The 26,337-nt window shown below is 39.7% G+C and overlaps 1 protein-coding gene across 11 annotated transcripts in view; it reads left to right on the forward strand.

The window, feature by feature from the left end:
- Positions 1 to 26,337, forward strand: part of LOC134206797 (probable serine/threonine-protein kinase dyrk2) — a 94,249-nt gene that overhangs the window by 61,617 nt on the left and 6,295 nt on the right. For all 11 annotated transcript variants that reach the window (XM_062682523.1, XM_062682520.1, XM_062682522.1 and 8 more), the window contains 8 exons: positions 6,971 to 7,043; positions 8,045 to 8,111; positions 10,278 to 10,391; positions 10,455 to 10,545; positions 10,620 to 10,790; positions 10,859 to 11,028; positions 11,097 to 11,210; positions 11,278 to 11,468. In XM_062682523.1, the coding sequence (XP_062538507.1) occupies positions 6,971 to 7,043; positions 8,045 to 8,111; positions 10,278 to 10,391; positions 10,455 to 10,545; positions 10,620 to 10,790; positions 10,859 to 11,028; positions 11,097 to 11,210; positions 11,278 to 11,468 (991 nt within the window). The remainder of the gene's footprint in view (positions 1 to 6,970; positions 7,044 to 8,044; positions 8,112 to 10,277; positions 10,392 to 10,454; positions 10,546 to 10,619; positions 10,791 to 10,858; positions 11,029 to 11,096; positions 11,211 to 11,277; positions 11,469 to 26,337) is intronic.

Here is a 26,337-nt window from a genome sequence, read left to right on the forward strand (position 1 = left end):
TTTATGAGGTATGACATGGTGCTCCGTCTTGTTGGAAAATGACGTGTTGGTGTGCTTCAAAGTTGGCTTTCATCCATGGCAGAACGTGGTCCTTCAAAATGTTCATGTAAACCTCGGTATTAAATTTTAATCCAGTTTTGATAAATACTGGAGGCATTTTCAAGCCATTGGACGCAACTGCCCCGAAAACCATGACTCCGGCCGGATGTTTGGTTGTGAACTTGAATTTCACCATCTCTGGAACATCCTCAATCTTCTTCGGCGAAATAAACCTGTCTGTACGTGTGTTAGATACGGGATCGATGGTGAACATTTTCTCATCGGAGAATAGGATGATAGTATGCTTATTTTTTAATACTGACACCAAACGTTTCGAGCGCTCCAGCCGTAGTTGTTTGATTCGGTCCGTTATAAGGTGGCGCTTTACTCTTGCTCTAGACGAACATTTTATCATCATGGACCAACCGTTGCATGGTAGTTTTTGAAATATTGGCTTCCTTAGTCAATTTTCGGATCAATCTGATAGGATTTCGCCTCCCTTTGTCTCTCATCTGATGACCTTCGATGTGCAAGCGGACCGTTGACGGCCACTTCCCGACTTCCGTGGACGTGATCCATCAAGGAGTTTACGTTGGATACGGTAAACGGTTGCCAGGTGGCTATCCCACAATCGTTGCAATTTCTTTTACGGGCTTTTGTGCAAGCAGCAAACTAGTCACAACCTCCTTTACGTACATTTTTTAACTTTATTACTCTCGAACCACTGTTTTATTTACATCGTCTCAGAGTATACAGTCAGATGATTACACAACACACATGCATTAAAACAGTAAAAAAATAATTGCATATTATTCGGCAACTCGGCTGCACGAAAACCATTTTTTTGTTAAATATCTTGGCTGTGCATATGCACAGCATATGCTTCGAAATGGACAAATTGATATGAAATTTGCGAGAAAGAATCCACTTGTCTTGGAGGGACTCGAACCCTCAACCTACTCTCTAGATAGGCGTGATAACTTCTACTCAACAAGACCACTTAAAGGTCACGTTTGCGGAAAAGCCATCAGAATCCGAGTACCAACTTCCACCGCGGTTAGTTCTTTTTTGCAAATTGGATATCTTTTGGATGCTTGATTTGTCCAATCTCCACATGTGCTTTACTTTTTCGCAAATTTCATATCAATTTGTCCATTTCGAAACATATGCTGTGCATATGCACAGCCAAGATATTTAACAAAAAAAAGTAAACAAATGTTTAAAGCTACCCAAAAATAAGTATTGAAAACTTTTGCATTTTTTATGGGACATACTGTAATTTATGAAGACATTCATAGAAGGAATTCCGGAAGGTTTTCCTGTGTTGTGTTCTGTATGTATTCTTAAAGTATTTCTGTATGTATTCTTAAAGAAATTTCCGAAGGGTTTTTCTTTGTAATTCCAAACAAATTTCCAAAAGAATTCCTAACGAATTTTTCAAATGAATTTCTAAAAGAATTTTTGAATAAATTCCTAAATAAATTCGTATAACTAAGCATGAAGGGATCCCTAGAAGAATTCCCGAAGGAATTTAGAAAAAAAATCGAAATAGATTGTCGTAAAAAATGAAATTTTCAAAGGAATAAAAAAATCCGAAAGAATTTCCGTAGTTATTCTTAAGATAATTTCCGTATGTATTCCTCCGCCATTTCCGAAAAAATCTCCTAAAGAAGTTCCTAAAGGAATTCATAAAGGAATATCCTAAATGAATTGCCTAATTAAATTCTGAAAGAATTTCAGATATTCTAAATTTTTTGCATGATTTGTTTTGGACATTCGTTCATAAATTCTTTTTTGGAATTTTCTCCAGGGATTTCTTAATAAAAACCTCCAGAAATTACTTCGGAGATATGTAAATCAGGAATTCATCAAGATATTCCTTCAAAAATTCCATTAGGAGAAATCCTTCCGAAATTTCTTTAGAATACCTTTAGAAATATCCTTAAGAATTTCTTTGGAATATACCTATTCTAGAAATTCTTCCAGTTCTTCCTCGGCTCCCGTAATTCCTCTGGAATTTCCGAACGAACTCCTAAAGGAATTTCCGACATTCTTGAATTTTTCTGGTCATTCCTTCAAGAATTATTTCATAATTTCTTCCAGAGATTCTTTCTGAAAATTCTCAGGAAATTACTTTGCAGATAGATCCAGAAATTCTTTTCCAAAAGGATGATGTTTTTTCGAATATTCAAAGAAGAAATTCTAAAAATTCCAGAATTCTCTAATTCCTTTCTAAAATTCTTATAGGAAAACCTTTTTTTTTTCCTTGTTGGGTATTTTAATCAATGCGACCACTTGTTAGATCTATTGTGATATATACCCCATTTGATATAGCTCTGTCAAGTTGACGCATTATTGCTATGTAGAGCACTCGCATGGCCTTGACTTGAACTTTTCTACCGTATTGGGATTTGTTCTCCAAACTTCACAGGCTTCTATCAGCCCCCTGTTGAAGAACTGTAATCTCTTTTTTTTTAATTACCGGGCAATGGCAGAAAAAATATTCCGAGGAAAACCTAAGAAAGATTTTTAAGAAATCCTTGCGTCTTTAAAATGTCTTCGAAAATTGTATTGCTTCAGAAATTCCTTCGGAAATTTCTCTAGGGATTCCTTCGAAGATTCCTTAACGAATTCTTTTAAGAGTTTCTTCGGAAATTTTCTTTGAAATTTCTTCGGAAAAATTTAAGAATGTTGGAAATTCCTCCAAGAGTTCCTTCAAATCTTCCGTTTGGAATAAAGAAGTTTGCTCAAATTTTGTCCTATAATTGTGGAATTTATTGAAGGAAATTCCGGATGGATTACTGGATAAATTACCGAGGGAATAGTATTTCCGACGGGAATAGTATTTCGAAGGCACACGATAAAAAAAGCATTCAAAACGAGTTCACGGTGTATTTTTTCGGGAACAACAGTAACAAATTCGGGAACACAGTCACGATTTCTGGAACGTTCTGGAAAACGTGACTGTTGTTCCCGAATACATGAATTAAATCACGGTGTATTTTTGCTGGTTCACGAATTCTCCTGTAGGAATTTCTGGAACCATTCTTGAAATTGTCTGGAAAAGTCGTGGAGGTATTTCCTAAAGAATTATTCAAGATATTAACAAAAAAAAAATCAGGAGTTAATTCCCAAGGTATTCTTAAGAACATCCGAAGAATAATGAATACTTGCTTAACTTTTCAAAAGGACCTAAGTAACATTTTTTTCATGGATTAATTTGAATAGCGCAATCAACAGAACAACATGGAAGCTTTTGATTGCAGTACTCAAATTAATTCATGAAAAAATGTTACTTAGGTCCTTTTAAAAATTTAAGCGAGAATACAGTCGCCTCTCCACATTTCGATATTGAAGGGACCATCGAGACAGGGAGAGGAATGGAAGGATTGGGTACTAGCTCGTTGCTCCAAAAAAGCTCGTTGCTATGAAAAACAACAATAAAACAAATGTCTTTTCCTGTTGTTGTTGTTGTGGCCTGGAAATTTGACCATATCGACATAAGGAGAGTGAATCTTGAACAAAATATAATCAGAACCCATCGAACCCCAATTTCTTGGTTAGCTATTTTTGGTTCCAGTTCCATTATCCGCGCCTCAAAATTCTTCGCTGTTCTTACCTATATCAATTGAAGATTTGTTCGTGCCTGCGCAGTTACATTATTAAGTGACCCGTCGTTCCGTATTTTGCGGAACAGTCCCGCTTTTTTACTACTCATCCCAAATTAAAAAGTGTTCTGCGAATTTCTATTTATTAAAAGTGGCATTTTCCAAAATGTAGCAAATCAGAATAAAATATTAGGTACTGCTTAAAAAATATTATTTAATAAAACGATCATATGGACTAGAGTAAGAGACATCAAGATAAGCAGATCATTAGGAGTGCTGAAAAGGGCCTTTCCAGATTTTAATTTCTAATAATTCATTTCTATTTGAACAAAAAGTGAGTCGAAACATTTGAAATAGTGATCAAATCCAATTTTCCGTCAAATAGTGATCAATGTTGTTGTTTCGTTGAATTACTCCTGGAAATGCGGAAGATTTTTTCGTGTATATTCGGAAGAATTTCCCTCTGAAATTTAGAAAAGGTTTCCTTGGAAATTCGGAAGATAGGTCTTTTGAAAGTCAGAAAAGTTTTTTTTTAATTCGAAAGTAATTCCCGTGAAAATTCCAAAATTCATGGTAGATATTCTATTGAAATTCCGTAAAATTTCTGGTGGAACTTGCAAAGAGTTTCCGTGGAAGTTTCGACCAATTTCTTCCGAAAATATCGAAAAAAAAGTCTGCAGAACAAACGCAAAAAATGGAAACGCCACACCGATTTAATTTACTGTCAGTTGAAATTTCTCTCAGAGTGACACCGAAACCGCCACCGTCGATTTTTGGATCAGTGCACACGTCTGATCTGGATTCATCGGGAAACTCAGTGCCAACTCCAACTGGAATCCAATCTGGGCTATTAGAATTAGGGCTTTACTTCAGAAATTTACTCCTGATGTCCATTGGGATTCTATTTGGAATGCAATCCAATGACGTTATTTGGTTTATATTTTATCATACCATGACTTTAATTCTTGCTTCATAAGTTTCAAACATGAACAAATTTCCATCGAATTTCAAAAAACAACATTGCTTACAAGTAATTATCCCAAAATATGCCACTATACTAAATTTGAGCTCAAGCGGATGTGGACTATTCAAAATTTCGACTTGTTTTGCCCAAAAAACGAGAACCGATTTTATTTTCGACAAAAAATTAATTTAACATGCATTGAACTGTAGGCTAAGAAAACGGCTTTTGAAACTCGATAAGACAATTTTCATCATTCATCAAAAAAGAAGGGGAGATAATCAATCTTCACGTTCCATGCATTATAAGTCTTTTGCCAAGCATTAGCATTGTTACGGTGTAATTCGTAGATTGGACACTAGTGATACTCATGTTTTACTTTTGAGATCCTTATCTAGAAGGCTATCAGAAATCAAGAAGGGGAGTGGTCCTTGATTCCAGTCTTAAACAAAATAACAAAAGCATGAGGATTACTACCCTGGCCACGCCCATCTTCACCGTAACTAGGAGAGGAAGGAAGTGTTGATGTAGTACTTACTTAACGAGAGGCCATCGACTTAGCGACACCATCATAAGTACCACGAAATTGGATAATGAGGAAGGTATTCGTTGGGTCAGGATTTGCCTGTAGTTGGCAATGTAACCGTAGTAGATCTTACCCCGTAACACACCACGTAAAGGTGTCTACCCAGCAGTCTTTTGCCAAGAGCTCAAACTTTAATGTTATCCTTCTCTTTGAGATGTGCAAAATGCTAATAAAACCCATGAATCCCAAGTTACCAAAAGTTTCTTTAAGAGTAAGTTTTTCTCTTAAGCAGCTCAGTGAAGCTGAATACGCGATAAACGTACTCTTAAAGGAACTTTTGGGTACTTGGGATGTTTCTTCATTCACAGTGTTACCAGAATTACATTTATAGTAGAACATATAGCAGTTGATTCTCAGATTTTCTTATTTGGAATCCGTGTTTTTCTGTCAAATGAATGTTATAGAAAGCAATCAAAACAGGTTTTATAACAAGAGTAAAGCATGCGCATGCTATTGTTTTTACCAATCATGAGTGTTGTTTCCATTTTACCATTCAAAACCATTCAGTCAAAATTTCCATTATTGTAACCATCCTTAACTGCGTTTCCCGGAAAATAGATGTCGCCGACGTCTTCACTCGCCTGACTCTCAATGCTACTAACCAACGCAACGCACATACACATACATGCCATGTGAACGCGTATGTATCGCGCGTCAACACAATCGAACAGAACCATCTCATCGCAGTAGCCTGTGTTCGCGATCGCTCAGGTAATAAGTGCTGTCAAATCACTTTCCTATCATACCTACTCAGGACTCACTTTCACCCACTGCCTACCTACTTTCGAATGTGTGCGAGAGAACCGGAATAACACGAAGCGATCCGAACTAGTTGGAAAGCTGGGTGGTGTGCGTGTGAAGAATGCCCCAAGTTTGTCGTTATTGTAGCAATGTTTATGTATGTGTGAGTTCCGTAATCGTTTACGCTTCGTATAATTGTTCGAATGAAACTTTCGAACGAAGATTGTTCATAATATGAATGGAAAATGCATTCGTTCGAAAGTTTCATTCGGCATGAACCAAACATTGGGTGATTGTTTTGTTTGGTTTACAAGCGTTTCTGTTTATTTAATCCGAAGAAAAATGAAACAATCTAATTTCTGATAACAATTCTATAACAAAACAAGTGATTTTCTCTTTTAACCTAATGATGTATTTGCACAAATGTTTTTTACCGATTGATAACCGCTCCGCCTGATAATCACTAAGCCAAACAAATCAATAGAGTGTATTTATATTTGTATACCAAATTTTTTCTTATATTTTTTTCGAACTAATTATCTTATCGCAAATCGATACCGTATTTTTCTCGTGTCTCTTCTTCGATATGAACAATGATTTGATGATGATGATGATGATGTGTGCCTTCCCCCCACTGGTGGTTAATGTGTGTGTGTCGCCCAACGCCTCCTCTCGCCCCAACGTACCGAACCGAAACCGAATCGCAACTGGTTGTGCCCAATGTGTGTGTGCGTACGCCCCGCCTCCCCTGGTGGAATGCCAAACCCCAAACCGATGATGTTGCCAACATGGCGGCCCCGTTGAACCCAACAACGATCATGATGATGATGATGATGATGATAATAACGATGAATGATCGATGTGGACCCGATTCGATCTAATCTGATGACCAATTACCCCCGAAATCGCAAACCGAATCCGATGAACAATGACGACGACGTCGTTGATGATGATGATTACGATCGATGATCGATGATGAATTCCCTCCATGACGATGATGATGATGATCCATGATGTTATCATTGGCGAGCACAGAAACAACCATCCGTCAGGGATGATGCTGATGGGCATTTGATTTACCACACTGGCGACATTCTTCATAACAGATGTTCGTGAAGCATTAATTTAAATTCTTTAATATATTTTTTTGTAATTTACCCCTATTGCCCCAAACCCCCCAAATCGGTCGCGATCGCGTTTCCGTCCTTACATTTCGTTAATCCGGAGCGCTCGAGAAGTTTGGTGGAACATCCCGATAGGAAGCAATGTTCCCCTGTTGCCAAAACGACGGGGGGATTTTCCATCAAACCAGTGCTCCCAAATCGCGGTTTTCAATTCCACTTTTCAGTGAAGGGTAGTCTACCTGGAAGTGGGAAATAGGATTTCTTGGATCCATTCATCTGCGAAAGGCTTTTGACTTGAAGTAGGAAAGTTGAATAAATGCAAACTGTGCCGAATTTCAGATAATTAAGTTTTTATTCATTTAAAACAATTCTGTAATAGTTGATTTGCAGATGAATGGATCGCATAATCCGATTGAGTTTGACAGACTAACCCATTCCAAATAACAACTAGCACTGTTGTTCGACTTCTGGGCAACATAGTGCTAACTAACTCTACAACAGCACCAAATCGACTCCCAGAATGAAATAACGTGCTAAGTTGTTAGCTGGAACGTTTCGAACCATAATTCAACAAAGTAAGAAACCCCTAAAAATCATCAAGAATATTTTTATTTCTGACCCTGCGATATTTTTCTCACGCGCCTCCCGAGACTCTCTTTCTCTCTATTTCATTCTTCCGAATTACATAACGCGTACAGTCGAACCAACCCCGTGCCCCCACTAATCCTAAGACGAGAGTTTAAAGTTCGAAAAACGCAAGCGAATAGCAAGAAAACAAAACACTTTACATTAGGCCAACGAAACTCTTCGTAGATTTTGATAAGAACTTGACACAATTTTCGAAACACATAATACTAAGCCCTGCATACAAGACGCGCTAATTGTTTTAATTTTTGCATTTTCTCTCTTTTTCTCTTTTCTGCTCTTCTCTCCCGCTCGTGTACGTGTGCGTGTGCTCTTCTCGTTTTCTTTTCCGCATCGGCAGATAAAATCCTGGCCACCCTAGGCGAGGGAACCTTTGGCAGGGTGGTGAAAGTCAAGGATATGGAAATGTAAGTATGAAATAAGATAAGATCGTTTTCTACTTTTGGGCGGTAGTTAATGGAAACTACACAGGTGTTGAAATGAATGCTGATAAAAAGGAAATTCGAAAGTATTTTCGTTGGAAGTTTGAAAGCATTTCCTTTGGAAATTCGAAATATTTTTTATCTAAAATTCAAAAGCAATTCCATTGGACATTCGAAAGCAAAGCACTTCCGTTGGAAATTCAAAAGCATTTCCGTTGAAAATTCTTTCTTTATTCTTCCTGCATTCTTTTTGTTTCTTTATGTTTCATTATTCCTTATTTCTCTCTACTTCTTTTTTCCCTCTTCCTCCATTTTTTCTTCTTATTTTTTCCTTTTCCTTAATTTTTCCTACTTCCTCTTTGCTGTTTTCCTTACCTTTTTTCCCATACCTCTTTTTCTTTTACTTTCTTCTTTCTACCTTTTTTTCCTCCTTCCTACCTTCTTTCCTCATTTTTGCTTTCTTCCCTCTTTCCTTGCTTCTCTGTTCTTCCTTTTTCATCCGTTCTTCTTTGTTTTTCGTTCTTTATTCGCCCTTTTTCCCTCCATATCACATTCCACCGGCATTTTCTTACTTCTAAAGTCTCGCTGCTCACTTCCCAATTAATTTCTCACTTATCACTTTTTACTACTCACTAATCACATCTCCCTGCTCGCTCTGTGTTCTTTCTAAAATTACGTAACGCTAAATTTTGTGATTTTGGACCCCCACCCTCCCCCTCGTAACACTTTTTGTATGGAAGGTTTAATTTTTTTGTATGGATTGTAATGCTCGGCTTGACCCCCTCCCTCCCCCTTCAGCGTTACGTAATTTGTGAAAGGACCCTTTTCACTTCGCACTTCTCATTTCTCATTTCACACACTTTATACAGAAACAAATTTAAGATATTCTGCCAAACGGCATTCAGCCAAATGGCGATCGACCAAAGAATTATAAACCATTCAGACTAATGGCGTTTAGCGACCCGACGTTCAGTCCAAAGACATTTGGCAGAATGACCCTGAAGCCAATTGTTCATAGTTGGATGTGGGAAAGTAGATGCTATCAATATTATGATACCTACACAAAAATGTTCTAAATATGTTCCTTTTTTAGGCAAAGGCTGTTTAGACCGGCTACAGCGCAAAATGTTGAAGATTGTTCATGCTTTTGTATCTGATGGCCAAATTTTTATTTTTTTTCTGGTTTAAAGAGGTTTTCAGCCTAAGGCTGGTTCACCTCTTTGACGGCCAAATTATTGTGGTGGCATTGGAGACGGAAACAGGCAGCCCAAACTAATCCTTTTGCTCTCCAAATTACTATCAATGGTGGAATTTTTATGCAGACACAATACTGTTGAACCAAAATCGGCATCACCACCAAATAGTTTCAGGTTTCCTTTGTTTTTAAACTTTCAAAATAGGGGGAAAGACGGCTTTGGCAGGTTTTGTTCTATTATTGGCGGGGGGGTTTTTGTCGACCAAATTTTATGAAATTTAGCCACACAATTCTTTGATATGCAAAGAATGTTTAGGCCAAATTTGAGCATAGTCAGTCATAAAAAAAACCTGCCAATAATAGAACAAAACCTGCCAAAGCCGTCATTCCCCCTATAAAATTTTAAAATGTTTTTTTTCTCTCAGTAAAAAAATGATTTATTAAAGATTGTAGAATCCCCTTATTCGATTTTCTGTAACTTGTTATCGGTCAAGTTATGCAAGATTATCGGCAATCGAAAAGCTATTCAAATCCCATTTCGGGACACATGTTCCCACCATTTCCCCCACGTCAACATTGATCTACACACTCCACCAGATTTCCATATTCACGCCATCAGTCAGAATGGTCCATTTTGGGACACGGAGACGTTTTGTCAACCGCCAGCCCCATCTCCCAAATCGATGCGTAGCTTATTCTGTGCGGCGTAGTGATCGGCATCAAACGATCGTATCGCATGCGCTACACCTAATCGAGTTAGACGACCCGAACACCCACGCTCGCTGGTCGCATCGTTTTCACATAGTTATGGTACGATCATGATCTGCGACTTCACCTGCGTGTTTCCATTTTCGTTGTCCAACCGAATGGCTTCTTAATCGGTTTATGACTCTATCGCTTTATGTTGTCCATTCGCTAATTAAATCCGCTTACTGTTTGGAACCGTTTCCATTTAGGGACCACACCATGGCACTGAAAGTGATCAAGAATGTCGAAAAGTACCGGGAAGCGGCCAAGCTGGAGATCAACGCTCTGGAGAAGATCGCCGAGAAGGATCCAACTTTCCAGCAGTAATTATGCGCTCATGGAAACAAAGATTTCCCTATTACATTTTTGATTGTTTCTAATTGCAGTTTATGTGTCAAAATGCTGGATTGGTTCGACTACCACGGCCACATGTGCATCGCGTTCGAAATGCTTGGGCTCAGTGTTTTCGATTTTCTAGTGAGTATTTTTCTCCACATTCAAAATAACTAGCAATGGCATTTTTCTTATTACGCACCTCTTCCCCCTAACAGAGAGAAAACAACTATGAACCCTACCCGATGGATCATGTGCGGCATATGGCCTACCAGCTGTGCTACGCCGTTAAGTTCTTGCATGAGAACAAACTCACCCACACCGATCTGAAGCCGGAGAATATCCTGTTCGTGGACTCGGAGTTCACGACGTCTTTCAATGGTCGAAAGGTATCACCGTAATCGTTATTTTTTTCTAATCAAACATCAACTTATGATTGGTAAACTTTTTTCTTCAGAACCGTGAGGTCCGCCGCGTCAAGTGCACGGACATTCGGCTGATCGACTTTGGCAGTGCGACGTTCGACCATGAGCACCACAGTACGATCGTTTCCACTCGCCACTATCGGGCGCCGGAAGTAATCCTGGAGCTGGGCTGGTCGCAGCCGTGCGACGTCTGGTCGATAGGGTAGGTTTTTTTGGAAGCAAATCTCTCCGCAGAAAAAAAAATTCTCACCTTCACGTTTTATTCCACAGTTGCATCATGTTTGAACTGTATCTGGGCATTACGCTATTTCAAACCCACGACAATAGGGAACATCTGGCTATGATGGAGCGTATACTGGGTACAATTCCTTACCGGATGGCCAGGTAAGTTATCGGCAACTCTTGGATTGCATTGTTGAATTTTTTATAAATTCTTCTTACCTATTTCTAGAAAAACCCGCACCAAATACTTCCACCACGGTAAGCTCGACTGGGACGAGAAGTCGTCCGCCGGGCGGTACGTGCGCGACCACTGCAAACCCCTGCACCGGTACGTGCTGGCGGAGACGCCGGACCACCTGCAGCTGTTCGACATCATCCGACGCATGCTGGAGTACGATCCGGCAAATAGAATCACACTAGGTGAGTGCATAATCATATGTGGGGAATAAATCGGGCATATTTAGCGTGAAATCATTTTTATCCATATCTGAGAAATTCGGGAAACAAAAACATGAGGATTGTATGTAGGCTTCCGAGTCAAATTCTGGATGTGATGGAATATTGTCACAGGTCACAGCATAAAAATATTTACACGATTTACCCTCACAGAAGTCCTCATCGCTATCCTTCAGCTAACTATTCCTTCTCGGGTGCTTTTTTTAGCGTAGCACTTCATCTTTCTACCCGGATTCTATTTTGGGTTTTTAAGGAAATTCATAAATTTATTGAGTTTCCACCGTGCGTTGCTAAAAGTGATCTTTTCTTTTTTCCAACATTACGCATCATTGATATGACAATAAGCTTTTCAAAATAACTACTACAGGGTTCTTCTTGGATTTTCTCCAGGAAGGTTATTTGAAATTCCAGGAATTTCCAGCAAGAATCTGTTCTGGAATTTAAATAACTTCCAACAGGAATTGCTCCAGTAATTCGTTGTATAGATTTTATCCAGGAATTCTCCCACAAATTTACTCTGAAGGAGCTCCCACCCGAAGGTATTCCTTAAAGAATCACTCTTATAAAGTAAACTATTTTCCCAGAATAACTATCTGCAGATTTTTCAAATGGAATTCCCAGAAGAAGTCATAACAGAATTCCTAGAATTCGGGAAAACTTGAGAATCGATTTCTGGAGAAAATTTAAAAAGAATTCCGAGTGAACTGGCGGAGGAGTTCCTAGAGGTTAAAAAAGTATTATTCTGTGGCAATGTTCCATTACGGAAGTATTCCTTGAGGTACTATTCTTGAAAAAGCTCAAATTGCTGGACGAAATATTGAGTACAGACCTTGATTGTAAGCTAAGACAAAAATAACATCCTGGTCATGCCCATCTTTTCCTTAACTAGGGAGGAAAAGAAAGTGTTGATGTAGTACTTACTTAACAGGAGGCCCCCGACTCAGCGACAACCGCATGATTACTAAGGGGTTCGATATTGGGAAAGGTATTCTTTGGGTCAGTATTTGCCGGTAGCTGACAATATGACCTTAGTAGAACATCCCGTAACACACCATGTCAAGCTGTCTACCGAGCGATACGTGGTCCTGGAAGATCTCCCAAAATAATTCGTGAATGAACTCTCCAAAGGGTTCCTGTTAAAACCCCCAGAGGGATTTTTGAAAGAACTTCCAGCCTCTTATCAGTGAAGCTTGACTGCCATGATCAATGTTTCTAGGAGACACGATGGCCAACAACGAACGCGAAAAATGCAATCTATTTGCACTTCATTTCCAACGTGTTTCCGGATCTGTAACGCAAGTGGAAGATGCAATCGTTGATATGCCAAGCGATGCCTTCAAATTGGAACTTCCCCGCATTTCAGCTGAAATTGCACCTGGATCAGATCATATCTGGTTGGACGCCAAATGTCGATCAGTATTGGAAACAATTCGTCCGAGTGTTTTTCGAACCTTTCTGGAATTCCACAAGGTAGCACCCTTGGACCATTGCTATTCTCGCTTTTCATAAACGATGTAACCCTTATTCTGCGACGTTGAAGTATGCTGCTGTTGTTTTCCGATGACCTTAAAAAGTATGTAGTTGTCCGAGACCTCACTGACTGCTACGAGCTGTCCCATCTTTGCTGGGTTTCCTATTCATATGTGACAAATATGCGATTCACGGCAGTACAGAACCTTCTCGAAATCTTCCATGACTGGTGTACTCGGAATATGATGGTTCTGAGCATTCCGAAGTGCTGTGTCATTAGTTTCCGACAAACGACTAATTCCATCCAGTTTGACTACAGTATTGCTGGTTCTCAAATTCAAAGGGTTGATCATGTTAAAGACCTAGGAGTTGTTTTGGATGAATAGCTTACTTACAGCTGCCACTTCTCAAATACCATCGATATAGCCAATCGCCAGCTTGGATTCATGTTTAAAATCTCCAATGAGTTCCAAGATCCGTTGTGTTTCAAAGCACTGTACTGCTCTATGGTACGCTCAATACTAGAGTTTGCATCTGCTGTTTGAAATCCCTACCAGGCTGTATGGAGTGAGCGAATCGAAGCTGTCCAAAGAAGATTCGTCAGATATGCTTTGCGTCACCTTCCATGGAATGACCCATTGAACTTGCCTGCTTACGCTGATCGCTGTCTTCTACTCGGGTTGGATACTCTAGCCAAGCTGAGGAATGGAACTATAATACTGTGCAATGAGCAGCTCGAAGTAGCTCGAAGTTATTCCTATCCCTCTCATGCCCATTTGTTGACAAAAAAGAACGAGCATGACGGCAGGCCTGGTAGCGGGTCACTTCTTAGTGACTTGGTCACTTTTTTCGGGCAAGTCACTAAAAAGTCTCTTTTTTCGACCTTAAGTCGCTAAAGTCACTTTTTCTCGAAAAAAGTCATTTTTTTTCAACTATTTTGAAACTATTGACTATGATTTTTGAATGAAGCATTATGTATCCGTCGGATGATGCTTTGTTCATGGCGGAAATGAAATTACGGATTTTGGGAAAATGATTGCTCTGAAACTTCGCCAGCCATTTTACTCGCTGCTCTTATTGACATTTCACCAGTAGCTAATTGAAGTAAAACACCTTCAGAATTTTTAAATTGGTATATGGTCGTGCAAGCAGGAGACCAGCCTATTTGGATTTTTTTCAACTGTCAGGCTTTCTACAGTAATGGTAGGTGAGAGACTAGATCCCTTGGGAAACTTGAGCGTATTTTTCTAATAAATTCTCTAGACAAATGATCGTTATGTGGCGAGTTATTTTTTGGATTGACAATCTTATTCACTCTATTATTTACTGTGTTTTGTCCCTCCTGAAGATTTTTTAGTGGTCACGAAAAATTTGAACAACTCCTCCCAACAATGACCAAATGCTATCATTTTTTACAGCACAAAGCCATAAGTATGCTAAATTGTCTGTACTGATAAATAATCCTACATTCCATTACAATTTCAGGATATTTGTATTTTTAGTTGTTGCCCCAAAATGAGCAGACTTGATCTCTCATTAGTCACACATAAAATTGGCGAGAAAATTCAAGAAAATATAAATTTTGCTAAAGCGGATAATTTTTTTTGTAGATATAGAGGAACTGTTCCATTTCCCATCTCACTGAACATATATTCATCTTATCGCGAAACAAAGAAATACGGCACCAATTTGTCGCTTCTTTTTGCTAACATGCGTGTTTACTGCTGAAAAAATCACAAAAATTATAAACAAACCAAATACCTTTTCATTGCTTTGTTTTTCGTGAGACCAATATCGGAGCTATGAGATGAAGTCCAAAAGCAGTAACCTTAGATGTAATGAAGGATTTGCTCGAAAAAATATTTATTGAGTAGTAGTCATTTAAAGGGGATTAGGACTCCCCAATTGTGAAGATTCCATGCGCTGTCGAATTCTATAGCAAAAATCATTCATGAACACGCACAGCAAGTTGAAAAATCTGCGTATTTTGGAGGAAAAATATTTAAAAGTTCAGAGAGCACTTTTCTACTTTCATTAAAGCAAGTTTTTGGAGAAGGAACAATACCCTCCGAATATTTTCAAATTCGACTTTCGAAAGCACTCCAAAAAATAAATTATGTATCAATAACAATAATGTGCCGTCCAGACTATGAGCTATATCACTTGATATAGAGTAGCTTGGCATCAAAGTTCACATATCTTATTTTCACCGCAAATAATGCATATAACATCTCATGTCAAGATTCTCTAAATCAAGTAGCTATATCACCAGTCTGAACGTAGTCTAACAGTTGCATAACAACAACATCATGCATCCGTGAAGCTAAATTATACATTTCATGGAAAGTAACAGAAACATTTTTCATCACAAGCCTCGTGCTTAGAATATAGGGCTGATGTTATCTTTTTATCAATGTAGCGAATTGCGGTAGTTTGCCGAAGATTGAATGGTTTGGTGTGATAAAGGATGATTGTATCTTGCACCAGACGCAACAATCACGGTTGTAACTTTGGAAACAGTTGAGCTATTAACGAAACAAATCGATTAAGAGAAAACGATTAATACCCTTATGATTCTCAGCGCGTGATATTTTGGTAAAATAAAAATATTTATTTTTAAATCGAAATAATGATATTTGCATCTATGATTGTACTGCAATCGAGGATAGATACAATAAATGTGTAAGGAATCCCCAAAGTAATTTTGCTGCAAGAACATGAGAAAATTAAAGCCGTTTTTTCCTCCCAATATCCACTTCGATCAATATTTTAGAATTTTGGCACATATGACAAATCTGCATCTTTCTTAAGTAGGTATTCAGCTAATCCAGTGATCGTAATTTTCACTCATTCTCACGAGAAGAGAATATTCCTTCACGCAGATTTTTGCCGAGAAATCAGTTTTCGGGAAAGAAACACAGGTCTTATAAGTGATAACCTTGTTTCGTTTACCTTCGTGGTGTAAACATTTGATTTGCTATTTTTTAAAGTTTCCGTAGGATAAAAAAGAGCGGCTAATACAATTTTACTTAGTAACTGAGTAGATAAAAGTTAACTTGCACATTTTTCGTTTCTCTGCTGGATTCGTTATGAGAGAGTGGTGAGTGAAAGATGTTCTCCGCCACAAATTACGAAAAAAGATTCTTTTTCGACCCAAAAACGCTTGAATTCGTCTCATCAAATTTGCAACTGAAACTAAAAGTCACTATTTGGTCACTTTTTCTGCAACTGAAAGTCACTATTTGGTCCCTTTTTTCGTCAGCTTTGGTCACCAAAGTCACTATTTTGAACGGCATTGTTCTCTACCAGCCCTGTGACGGGAACAACTTCGAGCTATTTCGAACTGCTCATTGGACAGCACTTATGCATTGAAGTTCTAAATCACCCATTAGCAATGCTACTGAATTTAATGCTGTCCAATGAGCAGCTTGAAGTTATTCCCATCCATCTCATGACGATTTGTTGACAAAAAAGAATGAGCAGGACTGGAACAACTTCGAGCTGCTCATTGGACAGCACTTCTGTCAATTCAGCAAAGTAAGTTCCCGACACATTAGTGCTGTCCAATGAGAGCTTGAAGTAGCTCGAAGTTTCTCCCTGTCCTGCTCATGCCCATTTGTTGACACAAAAGAACGAGCAGGAAGGGAACAACTTCGAGCTACTTCGAGCGGCTCATTGGACAGCACTATTGAAAATTTTCTCTTTCTCTCTATGTTTCCGATTCACAATAAAGGAGACAAACGTGATGTTGCAAAATATCGGGGCATTACTTCCTCGTGCTCTTGATCCAAGTTATTCGAAATAATATTGAACGAGTGCCTGTTTGCGTGTTGCAAAAACTACATCGACAAAGACCAGTACGGATTCTACCCGAAGCGAATTTGATGAAGTTTACTTACTCCTGCTTGCGGAGCTTGGATTTAGGTTGGCAAATTGATGCTGCATACATGGATTTGAAGGCGGAGTTCAGCACAGTTGACCACGGAATTCTCCTGCGTGGCCTAGTTTAGATCCTACTTGCGTGATCGTCGAGTCAACGTAAAAATAGAATGTTCGGAATCCCAACTGTTTTCCAATAACTCTGGAGTCCCGCAAGGCAGCAACCTTGGGCCAGTTCTATTTCCCATTTTCATTAATGACGCCTCCTTGTTTTTTTCCTCCTGGATGCCGCCACTCATCCACTCACATTCGACTACGTTATCAACGGGCAAAGTCTTACACGGGTTCAGCAAGTTAAAGACCTTAGTGTCATCTTGGATAGTGTTCTCACATTTCGTGTCCACTAAAACGACATTGTGACTAGTGCTAATCGTTAACTTTGCTTTATGTCAAAATCGCTGATGAGTTCAGGGATCCGATCTCTATTGCTCCCTTGTGAGATCTTTATTAGAAACGAATGCTGTTGTGTGGTGTTCTTTTCAAGCCGGTTGGACTGCTCGAATAGAAGCCGTTCAAAAAAAAACGAACAGTGGGTAATGTCTGTGACATAACCACAAGTGGGACGGTGAATTATTGGACTCTGACCATGCTCTTTGAGATACATAATATGTCCAAATTTCTCACATCAACTATTTTGGATAAATAATCAGCGTTGCATGACCATTTCCTTGGCAAAATATTCTCATCAAACAGAAATCAAATCTACCCTCGAACAAGAATCATCAAAAACAATTCAGGAAGTATCTGTCCGGTCACGGAATATTAGCTTTCGACAGTGGCAACCTTCCCATTGAAGGGCTGCCTGAAATAAGTCAATTGCACAAGTTGACCCAGCAGGGGATGTAGGGTGAGAGTGGGCGTCAATGATCATTTTTTCAAATCAATGGTTTTTCTTTGAAGCTTCATTCTGTCCCAAAGAACTGTGCAGAATTTGGGACCGATTAGTTGCATCTCGCTTTCCGCATCGCGTTTGAAGTTTGTGTATGGAAATTAGTATGAGAACGTATATTTTTACTTACTAGAGTATAGAGGTTTCAGTTCATTGTAAACCAAGTGGCACATTGCGTTAAAGTATAACCCAAGGATGCCGAAAAACTTTGCTGCTGGAACGTCCACGAAAAATTTTATAACGCTTTGAAGATTGAATGTTCAAACAATATGCAAAAAATCGTTTATTCTGCCAGCACTGCCGAGCTACGTAGATCAATAATTTAATTGAGTGTTATTTCAAAATAATTGATCTTATAGGTTTTAGCCAATAAGCTATCCGGAATCATTTCACAAAGATAAAAATACAAGAAGGAAGATGGTTTTTGCCCTTCGATAACGCCACCATAGGTCGTCCGGTAGTGCTGGCAGAAAACATTGATTTCTTTTGCATAGCGGTTTAAACAATCAGTTTCGAAACGTAATAACATTTTTTGTAGACCTTCCAGCCTGTACAGGTTCTTCGGCAAAGTCTTTCGGCATCTTGTTCAGACTATATATGCTAACGTATTGAGTCACGTGATTGATGATAAATTAAAGCCGCTAATAGCAAAATGTAAAAAGGACGTTTTCCCATACTGTCCTCCATTTAAATTTAAAACGCGATGCGGCATGCGAGGTCGCAAAACCAACGAGCCCATATTTTGCATGTGCAGTTGATTGGGGTCCCAACAGAGTTCTTACGGCTCATAACCCGATTTGAATCCAAGTCGCGTTTTTGGGACATCACTGGATATGAAGTTAACGCACAACCGTCATTTTTATTATTCCACGCATGTGCGACGCAGCCGCTTAAATCAACAAAAATGACAGTTCTGCGCTGCCTCTGAACCGAGTGGTGTGCCCCGAGAACGCGAGCACTTTTGGAACTTGATTCCGTCAGGAGTGACCTTAATTTCGTGGTATACAGATGAGACAGTGTGCCGGAGCTACATAAAGCTCACGTAGCACCGATTCTGTGCGGATGACGAGAAGCTAGCGCGCGCATAAAATAACTGGAGTGAGCGTGTCTCAATGTACGTCTCATGAGACTCATCTCATGCGCTTGGAATGCATAGCTGGCGTTACTTAGGCGACGATATTATTGAATGAAAATTTCCCGCCCAAGCTGTTTTACGCACTTTCGCTGTTGTTTGTAAAGGTTTGCCATGGCAAACATCGCATGAGCTGATCGCATTGAGATGTCTCAATGCGACTCACCAATGTTAATGTGAAGTACACAATTCTCGTGAGACTCGCGTGCGCTAAATTTTATGTGCGCGTAGCAGTCGTTGCTCAATCTCATCCTTTTTGGTACGCGTGCATGATGTCTGGATCTCACTTGATCGGACGAAGTTTGCGTTTTTCCATACAACTGCGCCCCACTCTAATGTAGGGCCTCCTAATCCGTGCGATAGCGACTGAAGGAGAACATTATTTTTAACTCCGTGCGATAGCGACTGAAGGAGAACATTATTTTTAACTCTTAGAGCCTTGAAAAAGGCTGTTTGCTTCGGCTGAGTCCAAAGTAAGAACGATCTTTCAAATAACCGTGAATTCTCTTTAGTGGTGGTATAAACTGAATGCTTTGCGAGCGAATGCACTTTTCTTTATACCTTATTTTGAATCTTCTGTTTCCATAGGGCCAATCAGCCAGTGTCTTGTATCCCCGCTTCTTTGTCAGCTTAAAGCGTCATCATCATCAACGCGTTCGAAAAGGGCTTCTTCTTTTACGCTTGTTGCTCGCTGATGGCGTCTATTTCCCTAATGGAACGTACACATTTATCAAGAAGCTAGTTTGACCAACATTGACTCCACCTCTCGTTTATTTCAACATCCATCAAGTTTTACCAACAGCGGCTGAACAATCAAATTGAATCTGACCAACAATATCACACGAACGAATGAAGTGCCGACTTGAGCACCAACCATCAGTGAAAAATATATGGGGTTTGTGCAACTTCAATACAAATGTTCAAACATGTTCGGCGAACCTTGACTCTACGGACAACTCAAACCAAAAACAAACCGCTTTGATTTTTCCAACCGAGCTGCCAACTGTCAAATGGTTGTTCGAACAACTTGGGCACACGTTCCAACAAAGCAGTAACCGAAGCGTTTTCTTGGGGTGGAGTCAATGTTCGTCAAACTGCTTGACTGGTGGCTGTTGCATATCGGGACTTTTCGTTTGATACAGGCCAATAAGCCGCCGAGCAAGCGAGCTTAGAATTAGTTCAGGGGTGAGAAGTACGTGTTCTTTTCTGAGACAACATTGTTAGTAGTAGATGAAGGAAACACCCGGACGTGGGATTTCAGGGTGATAAGATTTAGAATTGGTAGCATGGGACGATCATTCTGATCACGTTCGCTTTAATGCGGTCAGTATCAAACAATGTTTATCTACATATTTTTTATCATGCCAAAAATCAAACATTTGATGAAAAAATCGATTGATAGTTTATTAATGTTTGAGCTGTTATCGGTGTTTTTTTAATCCAAATATCCCAATATTATGTGGAAGATTTGACATCTATGTTTTTTATGGCATGGTCAAAGCAGAAGTCCTCGTCCACTTTGCGGTTAAATCAGAAAAATTATCCGTTGTTAGTTTGACGTTATTTATGAAAATCATGCATAAATTTTATCAATGCGTGCGAGAATATTAGATTTGTCACCAAGTACAATTTCTATCCTGAAGGGTATTGAAAGCTTTGATATTGATCTCATTATTGGCTCTGAAGAACCGTTTGTTTTTAAGACATACATGCTGCATCATGTGGCTTTTTCTTCAGCCTGTCTCGCCTCATCACCGATGCCGGCCGGTTCTCTACTCTCTGTTGCTGCTAAGTATCTGCTTAGCATTGCTGCTTTGTCGGGTCTGTGTGACCTGCTGTACTGGCTAGGTTTCGGCTGATGATGGTGGCTTCGATGGTGTCGAGCCGAAAAAGCGGTCGGTGCAGACTTCATTCCCCTGCGTGGGTGGTGTGAGTGCTGCTCAATCGATGATGCGATTGCTTCGCTTGTCCCGGTCAGAATGAAGGAAGGGAAAAAATCGCGTTGCGCTATTTTGGCTTCTTCAGATCCAGCGGCTGCTCATTCGCCTGTGCTCGCACCAATGAGAACGTGGTAATGAATGATGCAAGAATTATGCAGTACCCATATTTATAGGTGGTTCCTGGATCTTAATTTTTTAATTGAAAACAGTTTCATGCCTATTGAAACAAGTTTTTCGGGTCTTATCAAGCATGGACATGAAAGGCATACTTGAAATCTGTCGATTGAGGGGCTTACCGCAGAAATTCGTCCATTGAGACGAACGCTATTAACGTTTAAAATCTTTCAACACAGCGTAACGCGGTCGATTTGAATATTTTGGAATGACACCCGGTATAGTAAAGAGATACGTAAGTCCTACGTCAAAATCGTGCGGTATGCCCTACGGTTTATTGGTTGGCGTGACCATTGGAATTTGTCCAAGCAACGTTTGCAGAAAAAAATTGCTCACAGGTGACATGACATCGATTATCCTGCATTGCTATCTCGAATTAAAATATACGCATCAGAGACTGCAAAACTCCATCGAGGAGCAGCAATTATGCCTTGAACGAGCCCGTCCGTGCCATCTGCCAACAATTAAATCAATGCTTTTTATATTTTGACTACAATGTTTCTGCTGTCGTCTTTCGATAACGACTACTACAAGTTTTCCGTACCGCCGGACGTTCCCAATTAGATGTAGAATAGAATAAGTGATATTCATTGAGACAATCATTGTCCGTTGGATAGTAATTAAATAACAATAACAATAAAAAAGATGCTGCAATTGAGCTTCGCTTCGAAACTGCAGCACTTCCAGAGAGCACCCGAAGATTTATAGCGCTGCGAAATTGTTACGACCCGTTAGTGGGAGGTGGCCAGGATGTGATGGTTATTACAACTCCAAATAGAACGCGACCGTAAACGTAATTAATGATTGAACTTTACTGTGACACATGGCTGCACGTATTAAAAAGTTACATTGGAATGGAATCGCGTGAAACAAAAACTAACAACAACATTAATTGGTATCCGGTTTATGCTTATAACGCCACCGATGAGCCCAGTAGCGAGAAAACGACGAACACGTATATGCTCCAAGGACCGTGTTCTCAGCGCTTCAGTTTCCGTTGCCGCACCATCTCCTCTTTAAGAACTGCTGATACAGGTTGAACCTCGCTGGTGGTCTTCTTGTTCGGGAAAAGTGGCGTGGTATTGTGGGCTGTACGGTCGGTGTACTAGCTGCAGCCGACTCAAAACTGGAAGATGTTTGGCTTGAAGACGACAAGTTCTAGTTCATGGGCGAGCTAGAAGGAGGGGATAACTTCGGATTCCAAGCATCGAGAAGAACGTTGAGTGGAAGCGGCTTCTGTTGTGGCGATTTTTTGGCTCTATAATCCTGAACAGTATACTGGGCGTTGCACGACATCTGGTTTCAATGTGCTCGAACCAAACGACGATTTTCGGTTAAAACGTTGTACATTATTCCCCCTACTTTTTGAACTATCGATCTTGTCGTATACGAGATCACTGACAGAATATGACCTTATGTTATACTGGACTTCTTTAGATCGACCGGTGGCGGTAGACGATGGTAGATGTTCAGCTGGTGGGCGGCGCATGGTGGAGTAGCTAGAACAAATGGCTGGCCAAAAACCCTTTCTCGTTTTTCGAACTTTTGCATAGTATTATATTTTTAGAATATTCTTCAATATTATCTCCATTATGTGTCATTGAAATTTTTACGTTTGTTCCTTATTAGTATTAGTGACAACCTATCAAAAATCATGTTAATTTGATGGTTTTTAGCGTGCCGTAAGACAAGATCAGCTTACCACTGCTGACTAATCTAAACAACACATATAATGTTGAAAGTTTATAGTACAAAACATCATTTATATACTGCCCTAGGATCTCCAAGGAGTTGGAATGAATTATATTTACATTAAGATATTATTTCATAAACATAAATAATATGGAGTTTTGACATTTTTAACAAACTTCATTATTAAAAAAGTAGAAGTACTCCTCGTATTCCGCTTCGAGATTGTACACTGAAAATATAGGTCATCTTTCCATTGCGGGTTAAAGATCATCCGCACTCGTCCTGCAAACGAATTTGCGAGTAACTTCGAAATAGGTTGTTTTCATATTTTCCGCCATTGTTTTCAACAGTATATAGGCAGAACAATTCTTTTTTGGCTTTTTCTGGTTTTCGAGGCATTTGACACATAGACATGATTTAATACAACAGTAACATACTCTGTTTTTAGTTATTCATTCGTTCATTTGGTAGGCTCAAATGCTGTAGGGCGTTACGGAGCCGATTAAAAAAAAAAAATTTAATACAATTTTGTAACCTAACCCTCAAATAATAATGTTAGTTTGGGGCATCTGCTTCTCATTTGAATCTCTACAAAGCTTAGCGAATGCTCTATTATCTTTCATCTCCTTCCCACTAACCAATCTTATGATCTAAATATAATAAAAATCTAAATCTAAATATCAATTGTATTGAATTTGGCGATTGCATTGACAACAGATATGTAAAACTCGATATAACTTAAATACATAATAGTTGATATTATGTAGACAAGTTGAAACAAAGAAATAAGATAGTGGGTAGGGATAAAGGGCAAGTGCCACTGTCAAGCAGAAACAATTCGAATAAGCAGTCTACTGGTCTTGAAGTAGGGAAGTAACCATAAAGAAACTTTGTATTACATAGGACCAAAAAGCAGGAAATAGAAAGAAACATTTCTCTCCAAAAATAATCAATCCTATGTTATTGTAAGATGAGAGATTAAAGGATTTCTGACAGATTCATAAGTAGTGCCAGGTTGGTATCCAGCACTATTTACCAGTGAGCGGCGGACAACTGTCATTTTTGTTGATTCAGCTTTGCTGCGTCAGCATGCGTGAAAAATAAAATGTGCTGTTGCGCGTGAAAGTTATCGAGTGGTGTGCCCTGAAAACGCGAGCACTTTGAAACTTGATTCTTTATTTGACCTTAACAAAAAGTTTATGAACGACCCATAAGGGTGCAAAAACAATAGCCAGACTTTTGTTTAATCAATTTCAAATTTTACGATGCAACTGATGTTATGCGTGAGTAATCAGTGTTGATTGTACGTTCTAGGTAGCTTTCGCTGCTAAAAATATAATAAACTTGTGAAATGGGAATCTAATGTTTTTTTTGAATCGATTAATGTTTACCTTTCTGTAATAGGCCCTTATCAAATACTACGCGAGATTTTTCATTTTCCACGTTTCCCACGTGAATTAAGGACAAAAGTGTGTGAAAAACATGAACTGTCAGTGGAGCTGTCGCTTCTGTGTATCGTTTATAATTTCTGCCTTTGAACATATCAAGAAAGGGCATTTCTTTACCTGGTAGGTGAATTTGCACCTGTAAAATGTTCGAAAATCGATTGTTTCTATGTTTTGCATCATAAATGCAAAATCTATCGGAAAACGCCGAAATATAATTTTGGCCAGGATTTTGGTTAAGTTACCCCTTAGTGCGGCGTAGCAGTTTGAGATAGGTACGAATTGAATGATTTCCGATTATGATAGGCCGTCGGGTGCTGACTGGTTTGGTGTAATTCGTTATGTCAACAAAAATGTTTCCAATGCTTCATCGGTTGTACTTGTCCCATCTTCGATTTTTTTTATTGCCCTCTTGAATGTGTCCACAAACCGCTTGGCCATTGGACTGTGGGTGAAACGGCGCAGTGGTGACATGGTCGATGACGTTTGCTGAGCAGAAATAGCCGAATTCCGAGCTAGTGAACTGAGTACCGTTGTTTGACACTACCCGAGTAACCAAAAGTTCCTTTAAAAGAAGGTCGTTCGCTTAATTAGTTCAGTCAAATTGATTAAGCGAAAAACGTACTTTTGAAGGCATTTTTGGTTACTTGGTAATGTCTCCGGCAAACCTAGGTGTGCAAGAATACTGCTTAGGATTTTGATACAGTCGCGATTCGCTGGTTGGGCCACGACCTCGGCCCAACTAACGAATTCGGTTTTTTTAGTTGGGTAAACTGACAGCCATTTGAACACGTGTATTTCGACATCACAAATGATGTCCAGTGACGCTCAATCCCGTTTTCCGTGTTTACAATGAATTTTGACGTACGGTTGCTTTTTAGTTGGGCCATGGCCCAACCAGCGGAGGCCCAACTAAAAAGTGACCCAAGTATTAAGATCCCAACCAGCGAATCCCGACTGTAGTTGTAGGAGCTGTAATATGACGTATTCGGATAATTTCCGACCCTTTTGAAAACGATTCCACGGTTATCAGATAGTAGTCACCGTTGATCGGGCCGGCATAGTCTATATGGACATGTTGCCAAGGGTGAGTTGACTTGGGCCACGGCACAGGTATGGCTGCTACGGGCTATTTGGGTGCCAAGGCGCAAAGTGAGCATTCCTGCACGTAATCCGTGATCTCGTTATCGAGTGACGGTCAATAGACGTAGCTGCGCCAATGTGCTGGATACTTGGGTGTCTTCGGTGGTGGAAAATCGACATGGAAAGCCTAGTAGAAGTTCTCGATCAGTGTCCCTGACTGAGCTTGGCTAACCGTTCTGGATATATCGATAGACCAGATCCGTCTTGGTGCTTGTTGCACCGCTTTAAAATTCAATGGAAACACATTAAACATATTGAATACTACTAACCCCAAAGTAACCGCAACGATGACGAATCCTCAACAGGCTTTCCATGTCGATTGATGAGCCGAGAAAGAATATCTGCTTGGCCAAATATTTCGGTAGCCACGTACTGCATGGTGAAATCATGGGATAATAGTGTTAGGACCCAACGCTGCAGACTATTTGGGGTGTACAATGCGATACTGCTGCCAAATATTCGAAGCAGTGAATGATGGTCGGTTTGTAGCAGAAACTTACGACCAAAAAGCATGCGGTGGAATTTGGTTATCGCATAAACGAAGGCTAATCTATCTAGATCGGTCTGTCTATAGTTACGCTCAGCGGATGCTAAGGATCTTGAAGCGTATTGTACGACTGGGGCTGACTCGTCGGAAAAGCGGTGACTGATGGTCGCTCCCAAACCGATTGACGACATAATTATATCTAGTTTAGAATTATAATGGGTCAAGCCGATCGGATGATGAAATAGTCTTAAACTAGTCGAAGGCTCGCTGACACTGTGCCGTCCATACACATTTCGCGTTTTTTTTGTAGGTCATCCAATGGGCTACGAAGGGCACGCATATTCAGTACAAACTTTCCGTAAAAAGGCTCCAAGAAACGACCCAATTTTCGACACATTTATGGGCGCTGGTATGAGTTTGATGGCATCTACCAGAATCAGGGCGAATAATATGTTGATCGAGCATGTGTGCGAGGTACTTGATCTGCTAATGTCCAAACGAGCACTTCTCCAAACAAACAGT

This window comes from Armigeres subalbatus, chromosome 1 (assembly GCF_024139115.2).
Source record: "Armigeres subalbatus isolate Guangzhou_Male chromosome 1, GZ_Asu_2, whole genome shotgun sequence".
NCBI classification, from domain to species: domain Eukaryota; kingdom Metazoa; phylum Arthropoda; class Insecta; order Diptera; family Culicidae; genus Armigeres; species Armigeres subalbatus.